The sequence below is a fragment of the Rattus rattus genome, chromosome 1 (genome assembly GCF_011064425.1).
Source record: "Rattus rattus isolate New Zealand chromosome 1, Rrattus_CSIRO_v1, whole genome shotgun sequence".
NCBI classification, from domain to species: Eukaryota; Metazoa; Chordata; class Mammalia; order Rodentia; family Muridae; genus Rattus; species Rattus rattus.
In genome coordinates, this window is record NC_046154.1 from 261,659,108 (window position 1) to 261,676,755 (window position 17,648).

A 17,648-nucleotide genomic window follows, 5' to 3' on the forward strand; every position below is an offset into this window, starting at 1 on the left:
CAGTTCTGAGTCAGGATGCCCTGGGGGCTTGGATACTTTTGGCTTCTGTTAGACTAACTGGCCCCAGGACCCTTGTGTACCCTACCTGCCTCATCCAATCTTAGCTGTGGTAATGGACCCATCCCAGCTTCCCAGGGACCAACTTCAACACTTGGGCTCCCACAAAGCTCCTGCTCTGTTAACCGTGCCTCCCCCGACCCCGACCCCGACCCCAACCCCGACCCCAACCCCCTTGGCCTTGCTGCCCAGGTTTCCCTGTTTTAGGGCTGTGAACTAGGGAGGAAAGAGGGTTGTCTCTGGGTACCTACCCATTCTGCACAGCCTAATCCTCAAGGCACAGGGGATGAGCTGGGAGGCCCCAAACTCACAGAACCACAAAGGCTCTGAGGGATAGGCTGTACCCCCTCCCAGGGGAAGGACCTGAGACTCCCATACCCTCGGTGAGTTAGGACCTCACCACCAGGAACTGCTAAGACACCAGTGATCCACTTCCTACATGCCCTGTCCCATACCACACCCAAGTTCAATACTCCTTCCCATGGGGTTAAATACGTAGACACCTCAGACGTCAGCACGTCCTTGGTGATGTCGCCATCCTCTGTTCCCTGCGCCCACCCACGCCTAGCTAGCCAATGAAGCCCACTCAGAGGATTTTTATTAAAACCACCTTATGCTGCTTCCACCCCTACCCTGCAGACCTCATCCTCGGAGACCTCAAACTAGCTCCCCTGAACCCCTCATATGCACTCTGCCCTGGCATAAAACCCTCACCACACAGGCACATGAACCTCTACATCAGAGACCAGACATTTGGAAGCCCCAGCACAGAGGTTCCCTCCTCCCTTCCTAGGGATCTAGACACAGCCATTCCTCCATCCAAGGATCTAGGCACAAACCCTTCCTTCCCCCACAACCTAGACTCTGGGACCTCTCTTATAACCAGATTTCCCTCCGTGACATCCCCAGAGAATCTCAGATACAGAGGACCGCTTATTAGTATCAGAATACAAAGTCCCAGGCCTCAGGAAGGGCTGACTGTAGGCGTCTTGGGGTTTGCCAGTCCCCCAAAGTCCAGGGCCTGGGAGAGCTGAATGTGTGTGATCTCACTTCAAGACCACAAGCTGGCAACAGTGGGTGTTGGGGTGCAAGTAGACCCTCTCTAAAAGGGAAAAGGACTTCAACATCCACCTGTTACCTCAACCTCATGTACCCAGTGGCCATATTAAATGATCTCAGGAGAGGCACTGGAACCAGTCCCAGCCTGGACAAGGCCAAGATGGCACCCTGGATAGGGTTCCAGCACCTTAAAGCCATACCCACGTCAGTCTGAACCCCAGTCCTGATCACACCACACCTAGCTCCCTGTGAGCACCACTCCTAGCTAGCTGATGAAGCTCTCTCTGACAGGCCCTTTATTAAAACCAACGACAGTTTCAGACCATCTTCCAGGCTTGGGACAGGGACATGAGGCAGGAGGGGTCTTTCTGTATGTGGACAAAAGGGTATGGGGTCTCTCCAAGCCCACAGCTCAGTCGCATGTGCTCAGTGGTGGGTGCCCCTGCGGGCGGTAGATGTAGTCTTGATGGAATAGGCCCTGAGGACTCCGGGTCCCCCACTAAAGCTCAGAGCGTTGCTTCCCATGGTTCCCCCGATGGTAAGCCTGCTGCCATTGGCCCCAGTGGAATTCACAACAGCTGGAAGAAGAGAGAGTCTGTTAGTACACACTCCCCTGCCCAGGGGTCAACCCTTTCCTCTACCTGCCTTCCCCGCCTCAGCTGCCCCTCTCCTCCATCTGCCTCCCCTCTCTAACAGCCACCACCCCAACAGCCCAAAAGAAACTTCTGATAGTGACAGGGGCCCCTCCACAGGGGCTCAAAGCCTTGTCTCACCTGGCTTCCCACTATCCCCACCCCTACCATCTTGCTCTGGGCCACTGAGAGGGGTGGCTATGAGTTCCGTGGAATCTGCCAGAACTGTGTATGGAGTTGGGGGGAGGGGGCTCCCAGCCACATAAGCCAGTCCTTTGGTCCAGTCTACCCTGCTAAAGACACAGTTAGGTCTACACAGCTCAAGGTGTGGCCGAGAACTTACAGATGTTCACAGGTTCCATTCCGTCTCCAGACAACCTGCAGAGCAGAGGACAGATCTGTGAACACCACTCTTACTTCAGTGCTGAACTAACACTGCCTGCCACCAGCTTCCAGACCCCAAGCAGAGGGTTCATCCCTCCCTCCTTGTTCCCAGCTTACCCTTAGCCTTGTTTGAAAATGCCTGAGGAGTAGAATGGAAAGGCCCACTTTGACCCCTCTCCCAGCCAACTACAGGCCATATACCAAAGTCCCTTCATGCCCTGCCTCTAAATTGGTCCCACCCCCAGAGTTAAGGTGGCAGGTCTATTCCTGAAGACTGCTGCATCTCACTAAGTTCCCTACCAGCCCTGAGCACCCAGGGCTTGGGAAACAGCTGTCAGGCTTATTGTTTGCAAACAGCTCTGCCCTTCCTCACCAGCAGCTCTCAAAATGGGCTGTTGCCTGCAGACTCCTGTGTCCGGCCCCTAGCATGAGGCCTGGAATTAACAATTACTTAATAGGTGATGAAATAATTAATGAATTGTTGACTGATTAACTTCAGCCCCAGCCAGGATTGAGAGGGTGGGGGCAGGCAGGGTGGCTTTCAGAAGCCCGTGGGCCTGAAACAGGTCTTGCAGTGGAAATTAAAAATCTGTCTGAGACAGCTGGGTGTGTTTGTTTGGTGACTCAGAGGCCCATTGTCACCAAGCTCTTGGCCTTGGGGTTCAATTTGCTTGGTTAGGGGAAGAGACACCTTATGTTGATAGGGAGGGGCAGTGAGGACTGACTGGCCTCAGCAGATTCAGACTGAGACAGGAAGAAAAGACAGGTTTTCTGGGCGCTTCCAGGATACTGGATCAAATAGTAGAAAATGCTAGAAGTTGGATTAGTCAAGGTCAGGACACCAACAAGCAGCAATTCCATGTCAGAACGTCCAGTGTACTGTCTAAAGTGGGAACAGACCTAATGTTCAAGTTAGAGTGACTGATTTGCTTTTTTTCCTTTCTAATTCTATGTACGTGTTGATTTGTGGCTATATTTGCAACATTGTATCTCAAAGAAAACAAACTCGTAACAATTATGAAAGCTTCAGAAATACACAGTCCTTGATGTATCCAGGAAGCAGTGAAGGGTTGAGGGATTTAAAACAGGAAAAATCAAGAATCAGAGGCCTATATGAGTAGAAAGAAGTCTCAGATGCAGCTGCCTGTGTGGCAGTCACCTTGCCTTCCAGGGGCCTCTGATGTTTAGGTTCCTCTTCCCACGAAGAAGCCAGAGAGGTAAATAAAAGCACTTATAAATAGTGTAATAAATTATACTGAATAGGGTAACACAGACCCTCTTCTACATCTGACCTGCACTCTTAACCATGTTTCCCCCTACTCCTATCACCTAGGTTTCCTGCCCCAACACACACTACTCCTGTCCCAACACATCCATACCTTCCCATCCATTCCATTCATCCCCACCTGCACACATACAGCTCAAGAGTAATGCTCAGGAAAGAAAAGGCTCCCCCATTAAATTTAGCATTAAAAAAAAAATGCAAGTTCCTGGGGCCAATGAGATGGCTCTGCAGGTAAGGGAATGTGCCTACCAAGCCTGACAACCTGAGTTCAATCACATGGTGGAGGGAGAGAAGCTACTCCCAAAAGTTGTCCTCTGACCTACACACACAAACACACACACACACACACACACACACACACACACACACACACACACACTAAATAAATAAATAAATAAATAAATAAATAAATAAATAAATGGATTTCTTTAAATTAGGATTTCTTAAGTGCAAGCAAATAAATGTTTTAAAATAATAACAATAAGATATTGAAGCCCAGTTTCCTGGTCTATAAACACTCTCCCTTTGCAGGTGTTTTATCTACACAGTGTATGCACTTCCTCCCCGAGGGCAGAAACATGGCTTACATATTATCTGACTCTATGCTGGGTCCTAACAAGTGAAAAGTAACAAGTCTACTCCCATGCCTCTGCCTTTCCAAATTCCAACCATCCCCAGGGCACAGCCCTGTGTGCCAGCAGACGCAATCAGCCACTGCAGGAGTAAGAACGAGACCAGCCTCAGACTGAAGTGCTCTGCCCTGCAGAAGCCGGAAGCCAGCCCAGCCCCTGCCAGCCCCTGCTATCACGGCAGCTGACTGTGCAAACAGCTCTGGGGACACAGGAAATCTTCCCAGCACACCGAGTGCCACGTGGTTAGCCCAGTTAGCCATGAGAAGCAGCCTAGCCCTGTAGGCATCCGTGGGCCCTGTGGATGTCCATGACCGGGAATCTGCAGGCCTCAACTGCATGCTACCCTGTCCCACGGTTAATTGAACCACACCATGTCCCTCTGTAAATCCTGGAGGCAAATGCTCATGACCTGCCTTCCTGAATACATGCTGAGAACGAAGAGAGCCCGGCTAGGGGCTGGGGAGGCAGCTCAGTAAAGCACTTGCTGAGCAAGCATGAGGGCCTGATCCCCAGAAATAAAAAGCCAGATGTGGCCACGCACATCCCTGTAACTGCACAGCTATGAGGGAGCAGCTGGGAGACAGGAAGATCACTGGGGCTGGCTAGCCACCAAACACGATAAGTAAGAGGCCCTCTCTCAAACTAAGGCAGACGCACGCTCGCGGAGCAGGACACTGACATCCTCCTCTGGCCTCCAGGCATCCAGCATCAGCTTGGATGTGGGAGCCTACACCAGATGCACGCACCAAACACACATCTACACATACACATAACCAAGAAATAAACTATCTTTGAAAAGTCCTGCTCATGGCCCCATCTGGGAAGGGACTTAACACATGGCCTTCCCTTCTGAACAGTGGTTCTTAACCTGTGGGTCATGAACTTTTGGGAGTCAAGGAACCCATTTCCGGGGGGGGGGCTCAACATATCATGCATATCAGATATTTATATTATGATTCATAACAATAGCAAAAGTCACAATTATGAAGTAGCAATGAAAGCAATGGTATGGTTGGGGTCACCACAGCATGAGGAACTGTACTAAAAGGTTGTACTGGGAAGGTTGAGAGCCACTGTTCTTGGAGGACATTTCCTCCAGGGCTAAGAAACAATCACTTAAGTTTTGTGCACCCTGTCCCTCTCACCCTAAGCCCTACAAAAAAGGGGCACCTAGGAGATGCCTGTAGATAGATTAATAACAAAGACAGACCTCCCAGACCCCAGGACCCCCTGCCTAGCTTGTATCTCTCACCTGCTCTCCTCGCCCTCCAGCAGCTTCCTGTAGGTGGCGATCTCGATGTCCAGCCCCAGCTTGACGTTCATGAGCTCCTGGTATTCACGCAGCAGCCGGGCCAAGTCCTGCTTGGCCTTCTGCAGGGCCTCCTCCACCTCAGCCAGCTTGGCCCGAGCGTCCTTGAGTGCCAGCTCCCCTTGTTCCTCAGCCTCGGCGATGCTGGATTCCAGCTTGGCACGCTGAGGGCAGTAATGAAGCCGTGAGATGAGAGGCCAACTGGCCGCTACTTTCCTACCTGCTCATGCTGCAGCAAGCACCTGTCAATCAAGACGGCTTTACTGGCCCCACCTACTCCCCCAAATGCCAGGGAGTGCTGAAGGTTAGACACAAGGATATGAGGTCCGACGCTTAGGGTCTAGTACTGACTCTGCCACTATCTAATGATGTAGCCTGGGGTGAATTAGCCCCTTCAAGCCAAAGTCTCCTCTTTCTAAAATAGTAATGGTCACAGCACCTATTGCATAGGGTTACTGTGAGGGTAAGATAAGCTAAGACACAAAGCCAGGCTAGAGAGTGGTTAAGAGTACCTGCCGCTCTTGCAGAGGACCTGGGTTCAATTCCCAGCACCCACATGAACATTCACAACTGTCCCAAAGGCCAGTCACAAGATGCGTGTGACACACACACACATACATGTAAGCATGGCCCTCGTGCACAGGAAATAAAGCAGATAGATATGAGCCTAATTGTAATTTTAAATGGCTTTTAAAAAATAATAAAAGGCGTGCGAGGTCTTAACGTGATTCCTGGAACACACCACCCTAGCACCTGCCCACCCCTCCACAGCGCTCCGAGGCAATGGGATGCTGGTTGGGTCACAGATGCCAGCAGAGAACAGGAACCAAATGCCATCTTTAAAACGGGAACCAGCAATTTAAGAGGGCACGGGCAGAGAATATTGAAGGGAGGAAAGGGAAGGGAGGAAGTGATGTAATTACATTTTAATTAAAGGGGATTTTTAAAAAACAAGATAAAACAGGAAGCATGTGGGAACAGTCCAAATAGAAGACTTGGATCAGAGCCTGTATCATGTGGGTTGGGTGACACAGCGCCCACGGGCTGGGGTCTGCCTTGAGCACTGCGGCTGCCCCTGCTTTGGGTGCTTCCATGGTTTGTGTATTGATTGTGCCACACAAGCCCATGTGTTGAAGGTCTGGTCACAGCTGATGGTGTCTATTGTGGGGAGGTAGGACCAATAGTGGAAAGCCCTAGTAGATGGAGCTGAGGTCACTGGAGATATGTGTCCATGAAGGAATGTGAGGAACCCTGATCCTTCTTCTCTCTGTACACACACACACACACACACACACACACACACACACACACACCACGATATTCTGCATAGCCACCCCCTCAAAGTAATAATGCTCAATGATTGGGCACTAAAACCATGAACCCTAATACAACTCTTTTCACCTCTAAGTTGGTTCTCAGGCACTTTTTCCACATGAGTAGATAGCTGGCTAGCACAGCCACTAACAAGAGTGGTCTCGCCCTCCCACCCCCTACACTCCAGCCAAGAGGTTCTTCACCCTCCTCAAGGACACCTCTCCACCCTAGGGTCTTCTCTTAGCTGTAGTCGGTGCCTCTCTACTCCATGGGCACCGCTCAGTGGATTCCTCTCACACTAATATCCCCTGGGCCAGTGCCAGCCTACTGCTTCCAGAGACCCTTCCCAGCCCCTTAAGACCCGCACATACGGATGCAACGAAGACGACAAGGTTTGAGAAACCACCCTTGTTCTTCTGAGCTTCCAGGCCTGGCCAAGAAGAGTCTGGACTGTTTCACTGCCGGGCTACTGACAATGCCCCATCTAAGCCAGAAGGCAGCTGCCAGCCTTGTGTGTAAACCAGCCTACAGGGCTCAGGGACTTCTGGGTAAATCATCCCCAGATCCCTATTGCAACTCAGTGAAGTGAGTTTGCTAAGGCTGCTGCAGGCATCACCTGCTCACCCCCCATCACAAACACCGCCCCCATCACAGACACCCCGCCCCCATCACAGACACCCCGCCCCCATCCGCAGACACCCGCCCCATCACAGACACCCGCCCCATCACAGACACCCGCCCCCATCGCAGACACCGCCCCCATCGCAGATACCCGCCCCATCCCAGACACCCGCCCCATCGCAGACACCCGCCCCCATCGCAGACACCCGCCCCCCATCGCAGACACCGCCCCCCATCGCAGACACCCCGCCCCCATCGCAGACACCGCCCCATCGCAGACACCCGCCCCCATCACAGACACCCGCCCCCATCGCAGACACCCGCCCCCCATCGCAGACACCCGCCCCCATCATAGACACCCCGCCCCCATCGCAGACACCCGCCCCCATCGCAGACACCCGCCCTCATCTCAGACACCCACCCCCATCGCAGACACCCGCCCCCATCGCAGACACCCGCCCCCATCGCATTCACCCGCCCTCATCGCAGACACCAGCTCAGACTGAACTGGACCAAACTGTCCTAAGCATCTCTGCCAGGGCGAAGGGGAATCTTCCCTCATCAACATCCCCCACTTCTGACTTCCAACCATCTCCGTGCTCTCGGCCTCTACCCTAGATGTTCATCCCCATGGTGTGACAGGTTCTAGAAGACAGGGCCAGTGAGCCAGACAGATGGCTTCTGCTCTCAAGGAGGATGTCATTCCAGCCAAGCGAAAACTGCCAATAGCTTAATAATAACCTCCAGCCCTCCAGGCAGGGGAGGGCGCTTCAAAGAACTTCAGATGGGCTGTTGGTGTGGTGTTTAAAGAAGCCAACCTCCACAAGGGGACTCTGGTCCTAAATCCTAGTAGTGAGAAAGCAGTGGCCACAGGCAGAGCTGGGAGAGTCAACTGGACCGAAAGGCCTTGGAGCATGAATGTTTAGTAAAAGCAAGAGTCAGAAAGCAGGGCCTGAGCAAAAGGAGGAGGGGCGTTGTCCAGAGTGAAGACAGGGGTGGGACACATAGGGTAGTGCGCTGTGAGCCCCAGAGCTGGAGGCAGAGTGCTCTGTGTCCTAGCGATTCATCTTCAGCCCTGAGCCAGGTTCGGGCTAAAAATCACCTCACCCGTAGGTCTCACTAAGGACCTGAGGTGTGAGTTGCACCCACCTGGGCCCAGGCCTCCCAGACTCACTCTGCCCCTGACCTGACTAGCTGCCTCCCCTCGAAGCAGGATGGGACAAGACAGCAGGAGGGTGGGTTCCCACCTGGTTCTTCACGGTGTCAATCTCTGCCTGCAGCTTCTGGATGGAGCGGTTCATCTCCGCAATCTCATTCCGGGTGTTGCGGAGGTCATCCCCGTGCTTCCCAGCCTGGGCCTGGAGTGTCTCGAACTGGAAGGTGGAGAGCATGCACTTACAGCCGGGTGAACCATTACTGCCAGCCACTGGACCCCTCCTCATCCACAGAAAGCCCCTCCCAGCCTCCATTCCCAGGAAAGGGTAGTCACACTACAGGACAGTCCGTCCCCTCCTAGTCAGAATCTGAGAGCATGCGTGTGTGTTTACCCGTGCATGCTACAAGGATCCATGCCCTGTGCTCCCTTCACACCTGACTTCTGGCTTCCTCCAGTGTCTCCCATTTCTTTAGAAGCTTGCTCTCGGCTATTCTGACTCTGTAGTAACAATTAAGTCTCCTGGGCCTGGAACCCTGGACTTCAGGATCTAGTCCCTTGCTCTTCCACAGACCAGCTGTGTCTCTGTGTCTGCTTCCTCATGTTTAGAACGATGATCATAGTGTCGCACACATAAAAGGGCTTTTCTGTGGATTAAGTGTGTGGAGGTGACAGGCCATTGAACACTCCGCCTAGCCCTGCCTGATCGTCATTATGAAAGTGAGTGCCATCAATCAGTATGTGCCTCGTTCCTCATCCTGTGCCCCTTCAGCCTGGCTTTCACCCAAGGGAGGGGCCAGCCTTGCCACCTTCTTCATCCTGAACTCCAGAGTATACCATGGCCTTAGCCACTGGTGTCTGCCAGGTCCTGAAGGCTGGAGACAAGGTGAGGGGAAAGGTAGCAGCCGCCCAGAGCCTAGCAGAAGGAGGAAAGATACCCCAGATAGCACACACCTTGGTCTGGTACCAGGCTTCAGCCTCTGCCTGGCTATGGTTGGCCATCTCCTCATACTGGGCTTTGACGTCAGCGATGATGCCATCCAAGTCCAGGGAGCGGCTGTTATCCATGGACAGCACCACGGATGTGTCTGAGATCTGTGACTGCAGCTCTGCTAACTCCTGCAGGGACCAGACAGGACATTGGACTACATGCCTGGGACATGATCTATCCCTGTTTCCAGACCACAGTGGAACCTACTCAAGCTGGAGTGGGCAGAATGGCCAGGCGGTGAGGGGGCAAGGACCAAGCACGTGCCAAATAGTTCTGCCTACCCTGACTGCCAGCACCTCAATATCTGAGTCTGGTAGGATTAAAAGAGATAAAGAGACAATATGGCCCCCTCAGGGTACAAGTCACACATGACAGGAGCCGGTGGAGATGCTGAAACCATTCTTACTCCACCAAGCATGTCTGCAGTACGCCCTCCCCTGAAAGGACACGGGACTGATTTTCACAGAGTACATATTTTAGCCAGTCATGGTGGCTTGTATCTCTAATCCCAGCCCTGAGAAGGCTAAGGCTGGAGTATCCTACATTTGAGACCAGTGTAGGCTATAGAATGAGTTCGAGGTCAGTCTGGGTGAAACAATCAGATTCTATCTCAAAACGTGCGGACACACGTCTGACTGCGTGCGCGCGTCCAGGCGCACAGCGATCCAAAAAGGGTAAATATGGACATGTTTTATTGATTAATCTGTTTTCAATGTCATGGCTTGCTTTTCTGTATCATTGGCAATGAGTACGAACTCTGCGTTCGCCGATGAGAAGAGACCGTGTCCTATAGAATGTAGTTTTATGTTTATATACATATAGCCAGCTACCTATATGTAACACAAGCCAAAGATGGGAAGACAGACCCTGAGCTTGATTGCATGAACAGCCGAAAAACCCCCACTCCTGATAGTAAACATGCATGTAGACAGCAGCTCTAAACCTGATGGAGGCCGGATGATCCCATCAAGACTACACCTGAGGGACCAAAGAAGCATTCGGCACCCAAACCCCAGTCAGACGATGCCATTGTACCTCCTTCCCAAGGCTAAGATGCCGGATGATATCCACCGTTAGCCCCTTTCTCAGCCTAGGAGACATACCTCCCACCCTGGAACTCACTGTCTCATGAAGGGTCTTGAGAAAGTTGATCTCATCCTGCAGACTGTCTGCCTTGGCCTCCAGCTCCACCTTGTTTGTGTAGGCAGCATCCACGTCCTGGGGAAGGGAGGCAGGACAGAGTGACACCAAGTCCTCAAGACAGAAAACGGTCAGCAGAGAGGATGACAAGTTAGCCAATCCTGCCCAAGTTTCCAGGACAAAAGGCCCCTGCTTCCCCAGACGCTTCCGTCCTGGCTCTCCAGGTTGCTTGCTGGCTGGGTGACAATTTCCATGCATCCCCAGGACCAACACCTGCAGTCCAAAGGACATGAGCCCCAAACCAAACGTATGTCTAACTCCCAAAGGCAAGGCTTCATGTCGTGGACACGATCCTGACTCAGCTACAACTGGCTGTGTGACCTAGAACAAGTCACGTCCACACTGAAAGCCTTAATTTCTCAGTCCATGTGAGCACAGTGTCAATCATTCAGACCCCCCTTCACCCTCCTAAGATGAGCAACTCCAGCTGGCCTGTGTTATTGAATCACTGGGTGACTCCAAGGCAGGTGAGCCACAGGTAAAGACCAGATGGGAGCTAGGGTCTCTGTTAGTGCATTTACATCACTGTGACCAAAATGCCTGACAGAAACATGTAAGGGTGGAAAGACTTGTTTAAGCTCCAGATTTCAGAAGTCCCAACAAAGAAAGCCCAAAAAAACACTACAGCTCACATCATGGCTGACCAGAAGGAGGAAGGAATTTTGCTTGCTCTCTCTCTCTCTCTCTCTCTCTCTCTCTCTCTCTCTCTCTCTCTCTGTGTGTCTCTCTCTGTGTCTTTGTCTGTGTCTGTGTGTGTGTGTGTGTGTGCGTGTGTGTGTTTCTCTGTCTCTCTGTCTCTCTCTGTCCTTTCTGTCCAGGGTCTTAGCCCATCCTTCAGATGGTGTTGTCCACATTCAAGGCAAATGGTCCTCCCTCAGTTAGCCGTCTCTGGACACACCCAAAGGTATGCCTCACCAATCTTACAAGTGATTAATAGTGATATTACTGAAAAGCAGGTCTTACCAAGTAGCCCAGGCTGGGCTCGAGCCTGCAGCAGTCCTCTGCCTGTGCCTGCCAAGTACTGGAATTAAAGGTATGTACTACCACATCCAGCTCCTGGGTGATTCCAAATTCAGTCAGGCCGGCAATGGAGACTAACCTTCTCACTCTCCGACCTACACTTTCTTGGAAGACTCTTGAGTCTTTCAGGCCCCACTCTGCCTGCAGCAGGGCCTGGAAGGCAGAGCTGCCTGATGAGAGAGTTTGGACTCAGAATCCTAACACACAGGTAGCACAAATCCCCCGAGATGCTCCCACGGCTTTCCAAAGGCCACCTCCATGTCTCCAGGGTCAGAGAGCCCATCCTGCTTCAAGACAGTTCGCTGTTTATTCTGGAAACATCTGAGGCCACCCAGGAACCACCGGGTCTGGAGTCAAATGTTCTGACCCCTAGTGGACACTTCCTTTTGTGAGCCTAAGACATGGCTTTCAAATGTCCATCTTCTGGTCTTAGTTCTAATCCTAAAGGTCTGGAAACAACTCTATTCAGTCACCAGAGATATGCATACGCATAGGTGCACACACACACACACACATACATACCACACACACACTCACACACACCACACTCACACATACATACATACCACACACACACTCACACATACAGACACACATACATATACACATACATGCACACTCATACACATACATACAGAACACACATATACACACTCACACAGAGGTACATAAAAGCATACATACACACAATGACACACACATACAGTACACACACTCATACATATAGACACACATACATACATACACATACATGTACAGACACACATACATACACAGACACACAGAGGCACACATATATACACACTCACACAGAGACACACATACAACACACACTCACATTTGAAGACACACACAAACATGCACACACATACAGATATAGAACACATACACACACAGAGACACACACTCACAGAGGCATACACATATGCACAGAGACACACACAAAGACATACACACTCACACAGAGACACACAAGCACACGTGAACATACAGCATGTGAACACAGGCTGTGCTCCTCTGGTGTGGTTTTGAGACTTCCCCAAGCTTATCATTCCCCGTTTAGTCCCAGGCAGGCCTTGACCACAGACCTAGTCCGGTGGTAAAGCCCCCGGTCCCATCCTGTGAGACAGAGGGGGGAGCCCTCCAGCACCTCTGCTCCTCACCTTCTTCAGCAGCACAAACTCGTTCTCGGCAGCTGTGCGTCGGTTGATCTCCTCCTCATACCTGCAGCGGGAGAGGGGGCCGTGACACACAGCTTAGCCTCCAAGCATCAAACACAACACTTGGGAAATGTATGTGGATTAGAAACCAAAGGCTGCAGCTACTGATCGGGAGGGCAAGCACAGCCCTGCTTAGGGGCTGTTTGATGGAGCCTGCACTGGTGTGCACTTCCTGTGGGGTAACTCACACTCTCCTCCCAACAGTCCCACAATACAGTACTGCAATTGTCAGAGCTGAAAACACAGAGGCACGTCACCTGCCCAGGTCACTGTACTGCAAAGGGACAATCCCTGGCTTAGCTCCTATAGCTGACACCACCACACGCACCAGACCACTAGGTAGGCCGGCTCCTGAGGTGTGGACAGCAAGCTCAAACGGGACAAGCTTGTTGAATCAGGACAGACCATATGGAGTCCTGAAGAACCAGGCCACACTGGATGGTATAGCCTGGATCTCTCCCCCCACCACCCCAATCCCGTTGCCTCTGAAGGAGCTGGCAGCTGGCTTTTGGGAGGATCTCTGCAAGCAGGGCAACAGGAAAGAGTATGCATTTGCCTGTTCTACTGTATATGTGGAGGATCAAAAGGAAACTTAAGAACCGGTGGAGAGGAGGGAGGACGCAGGAATTGCCTGTTGAGAGTGGCGGGAAAATGGCCTGAACAGCTTTGGAAGAAGCAGGGTGCCAGTCAGGAGCTGGCTCTGGTCATTCACACATCTGCAAGGCTCTCTGAAGCTCCACCTTGGGGCGGGGCTGCTGGGCTTGAGCTCTCAGAGCAGCCATTCCCCTTCCCTGTGCCTGCTGCCTGTCCCTCATTCATCCTCTACCTAGGGCTCACAGAGATGAGGGGAGATGGCTGTGGGCTGAATGCCTGACAGCAGGGGCTGGCTGGCTACCCAGAATCCTCTCCACCCTGCACCTGTCTGGCTCCACCTAGGAGATTGTCTGTTGACTTTTGCTCAAGGGAAGCAGCTGGTGGGAGACACTCCCCAGAGGTCCTGTTTGTTCTCCTCCGGTCAGAGCTGGTATGCCTAGTCCCTCTTATTCACCTAACCACACACAGAGCACATTAGCTGTCCCCAGTGCCCAGTGATGGGGGGTAGGGGGGAGTGGCAGGGGGGAGGTCAAGTCTCAGGCTTTGCTTTCTATTCTGGGAGAAGAAAGGGTTGCAGGGACATTCAAAGGTGCTCACAAATCCCAGGCTTCCTGTCTCTGGTGGCTTCGTCCTTGGTCTGCCCTGATCCCTGCTGTGTCATTCAAAACCATCAACTCCATCTGTTTCTTTCTTTCTCACATCAGGCTTGTTGGCCCTTCCTGGGAATGAGGGACCCACCTTCAAGACCAAGTTTCCTGTGACCTGCTATGTGATTTCAACTAAGCCCCATAGACTGTCTGGTTTCCAATTCTTCATCTGCCTGAGGGGGAAAGGGGCTGTTCTGGAATCATCTGTGAGGGCTATAAGTTCTGAAGCATTCCTTTCATAGGATACCTTTTACTCATGGTGCCTAGGGACTTAGTCGGTCACCCAAAAGGAAGCAAGACTGTCAAGGAAGACAGGGTTATTTCTGACTAATCCAGATGGGAAATGACCAGAATGTCCCAGCAATAGCCCCTGGGGGCAAGAAGGAGAGGTGAGGAAGAGACTGCGTCAGCAAAGGCCATTGCTCAGGCCCTTCTAATGCTGAGCAGCCATGCACTTTGACCCCTGAACCAGGGACATTTGCGGAGTGTCTGTGAGTGAGAAGCACACTGTCCCAGGGCTGGGATCTTCCAAGAGGCACCAGGGACATTACTTGTTCTTGAAATCTTCCACCACATCCTGCATGCTCCGCAGCTCCACCTCCAGGCGGCCCCCATCCAGCTGCAGTGCCTCAAGCTGCTGCCGCAGGCCAGCAATCTGGGCCTCGAAGATGCGGGGAAGCTGGATGCTCTTGGCTGACTTCTGCTCCTGCAGCAGCGCCCACTTGGTCTCCAGCATCTTGTTCTGCTGTTCCAGGAAGCGCACCTGGAGGGGTATGGAAGGGGAGGCACTGAGGGGCCAGGCTGGACAACCACAGATGTTAAGTCTGGAGCCACTGTGAGGCAGAGCCCGTCTACCCAGCACTCGCCCTGCCCCCATCTCTAGGACCGTATTTCAAGTGTAAGCCGTGGAGTAGCTGAGCTTGGTTTGGTGGTGTACAGGGTTTCTAGCCAATTCTGCCTCAATGGTGTTCTCTACCTCTGCCTTTTAAATAGCCCCTTTCTTCCCTGAAGCTGGGGCTGAGAGGGTATTAGGGAACTGACTGGACTGTCCCCTCCTTCCACGCTGGAATTTTTCTTTCTTCCTCAGTATCTTCTCTCCTTCCTCTTTCCTCGGCCTAAAGGTGAGAGGCAAGAAAACCAGCAGCCTGAGGAACCAGGATGGTACAGCTTAGCATCAAGGCAGGAAACGGGTCTAGAGAAGCCTGGGAGGCTTCTTTTAAGGATTTCTGGGGCAGAATAGTATGGGTAAGAGGACTGGAAGGGAGACATAGAAGCAGGGGACTGGGCCCTAGCCAGAGGGCCAGGCAGGACTGCAGGTCTCAGCTCCCCTGATTTGGGTCCTTCTGTGAGACTCGAATCTGCCTCTCATTCCTAGAAGCCCAGGAATGGCACGGATGGACAGCCAGGGAGCAGACCCTCCAAAGGGTCCCTCAACCAAGTCCCTGTCTCCCACACAGCCATCTGCAAAGGCAGAAGTAGCCTTACCTCCTACCAACAATGGAAGGTAGAGGAACAGGCAGGTAAGTAGGGCAGAAGCCTCCTCCCCCAGGCCTTTATTCTCAACATCTACCTCAGATACATCATTCTCCCATCTGGAAAGGGAAAGTCACCCCACCCAATTCCTGACTCCCCGTAACTTCCTCCCAGGGAAAGGGACCCAGACAGCAAAGAACTAACTTCTGGCCTTGGCCTCCAGAGCTTCCAGTCTCACACCTGTAACAAAGTGGCTTCAAAGACCCAGAGATCTCAGTCAACTAAGGAAGCTGGAGAGAACTTAGGGGACAAACCGTGAGTCCTTGAAGAACGGGAGGGGCCCAAGGCCAGTTGTTTGAGGAGAGGAGCTTGGAGACTGAAGAGAGGGTGTAAGGAGAGGTACTACAAAGAGCCCACCGAAGACACAAGAGGAAAGAGATCCACAGTGGTCTCCCAGGACAGGGCGTGGCCGGAAAGAACCGCTAGGGTTTGACTGAGGCTGGGTCACATCGGCCTCACCTTGTCGATGAAGGAGGCGAATTTGTTGTTGAGGGTCTTGATCTGCTCATGCTCCTCCTGGCGCACCTGCTGGATGGTGGGGTCGATGTCCACACTCAGCGGTGCCAGCAAGCTCTGATTGATGGTGATCTCACGGATGCCGGCGCCCACCGGGCCCCCATTAGCGGAGCGAACGGCCACACGAGGCCTGGAAGTGCCCAGGCCATAGAGGCTCCTGCTGCCGAAGCCGGCGCCGGCCGAGCTCAGCCGCACCTGAGCCCCGCGGCCGGGATAGGCAGTGGAGCGAGAGCTGAAGTGGATGGACATAGCGGCTGTACAGGGCTGGCTGGACCAGGAGAGAAGCAGCGCGAACTCCCTGACCTCAGGCAGTCTGAGACCTTTTATCCCTCCACGAGGGGCGGAGGCGGTGAGCGCACACAGGTGGGGACAGGGCGGGGCTGGCCGCTGGCCGCTGGCCGCTGGCCACCTTTCTCTGCCGCCAGGGCCCTCCTGTCCGCCTGCTTTCTGCCCTCGCACCGCCCCCAGCCACCGCCCAGTCTCCCCGTCCACTCAGGAAGTGTCTGCAGGAGACCCAGACGCCATCGTGAGACACCCACACCTGAGGCAAGTTGCCCAAGATACCCACAGCCTAGAAATCTCTAGACCTCAAAGAGACCACCTTACAATTGGCAGAGCAAGGCTTTCTGGAGCAGGCTTGGGGAGTGAACACAGAGAGATTCCTGAGGCCAGCAGGAAAGCCAAGTGCTACAAGAGGAAGTGTCTATTGAGAAAGTTGAAACCCCTCACCCATTGGCTGGGGAAGCCCCAGGCATTCTAGAACTCTCCCTCCCAGTCCTGCTGCTCCTGGAGAGCTCAGCTCAGTTCTTCAGTAACCTGGCCCCGTGATGAGCCTCATGGGATGAGTTGTTTCAGTAACTGCGCCCTCCCCATCATCCAAATTCAGAGGGCTTTCCTCACCCCCTCCTCAAACTCCTGCATGGGTTCCTGGGATGCCTTGTGTGCCCTACTGTGCCCTCATACCCCTAGACACACCAGTGTGCTTATACATACATATATATACATATGTGCAGTGCTCCCCACTTCCGTTTTTCCCAGACTCACTTGGTCAGCCTTTAACCTACCTCTGGCCCCATGCAATGAGCCCCACTGGTCCTTTAGGGGCACCCTAGGTGGAAGAGAGTGGGAGTGGAATGTTCTTCCTGCTTTGCCTTTTCAGGTAGAAACCCCTAAGCTTGCAAGGAGACTCCCTACCTCTCAAGGTGCTTCCTCCGCCCTTCGTCCCCCTCTGTACCCCACTCTCCCTGCTGCTACAGCCCCTGCCACCCACCCCCAACTTTGGAGGTTGTGTCCTGCCTACACCAAGAGCTCCCTCTTTCTCCAGATGGGCTGAGAAGAGTCCCAGCAGGGCAGAGCTAGTGTGCTGACCTGAATGAGTCACTGGACCCCTCAGCCACAGCTCCTTCAGAGTGTGCAGTGAGCGGTGGGAAGCAGACTACTGGGAAGACAGAAGTGCCTGGGCCCTTCAGCCCAGGCCTCAG

The 17,648-nt window shown here is 52.9% G+C and overlaps 1 protein-coding gene across 1 annotated transcript; it reads right to left on the minus strand.

The window, feature by feature from the left end:
* Nucleotides 1-1,382: 1,382 nt before the first annotated feature.
* Nucleotides 1,383-16,501, minus strand: Krt7 (keratin 7). The gene is made up of 9 exons (XM_032885008.1): nt 16,111-16,501; nt 14,670-14,881; nt 12,821-12,881; nt 10,560-10,655; nt 9,401-9,565; nt 8,541-8,666; nt 5,302-5,522; nt 2,092-2,126; nt 1,383-1,694 (listed from the first exon to the last, which is right to left on the minus strand). Exons 1-9 carry the CDS (start codon nt 16,414-16,416, stop codon nt 1,543-1,545), a joined length of 1,374 nt encoding a protein of 457 aa, XP_032740899.1. The 5' UTR covers nt 16,417-16,501; the 3' UTR covers nt 1,383-1,542.
* Between the last annotated feature and the right edge of the window lie 1,147 nt (nt 16,502-17,648).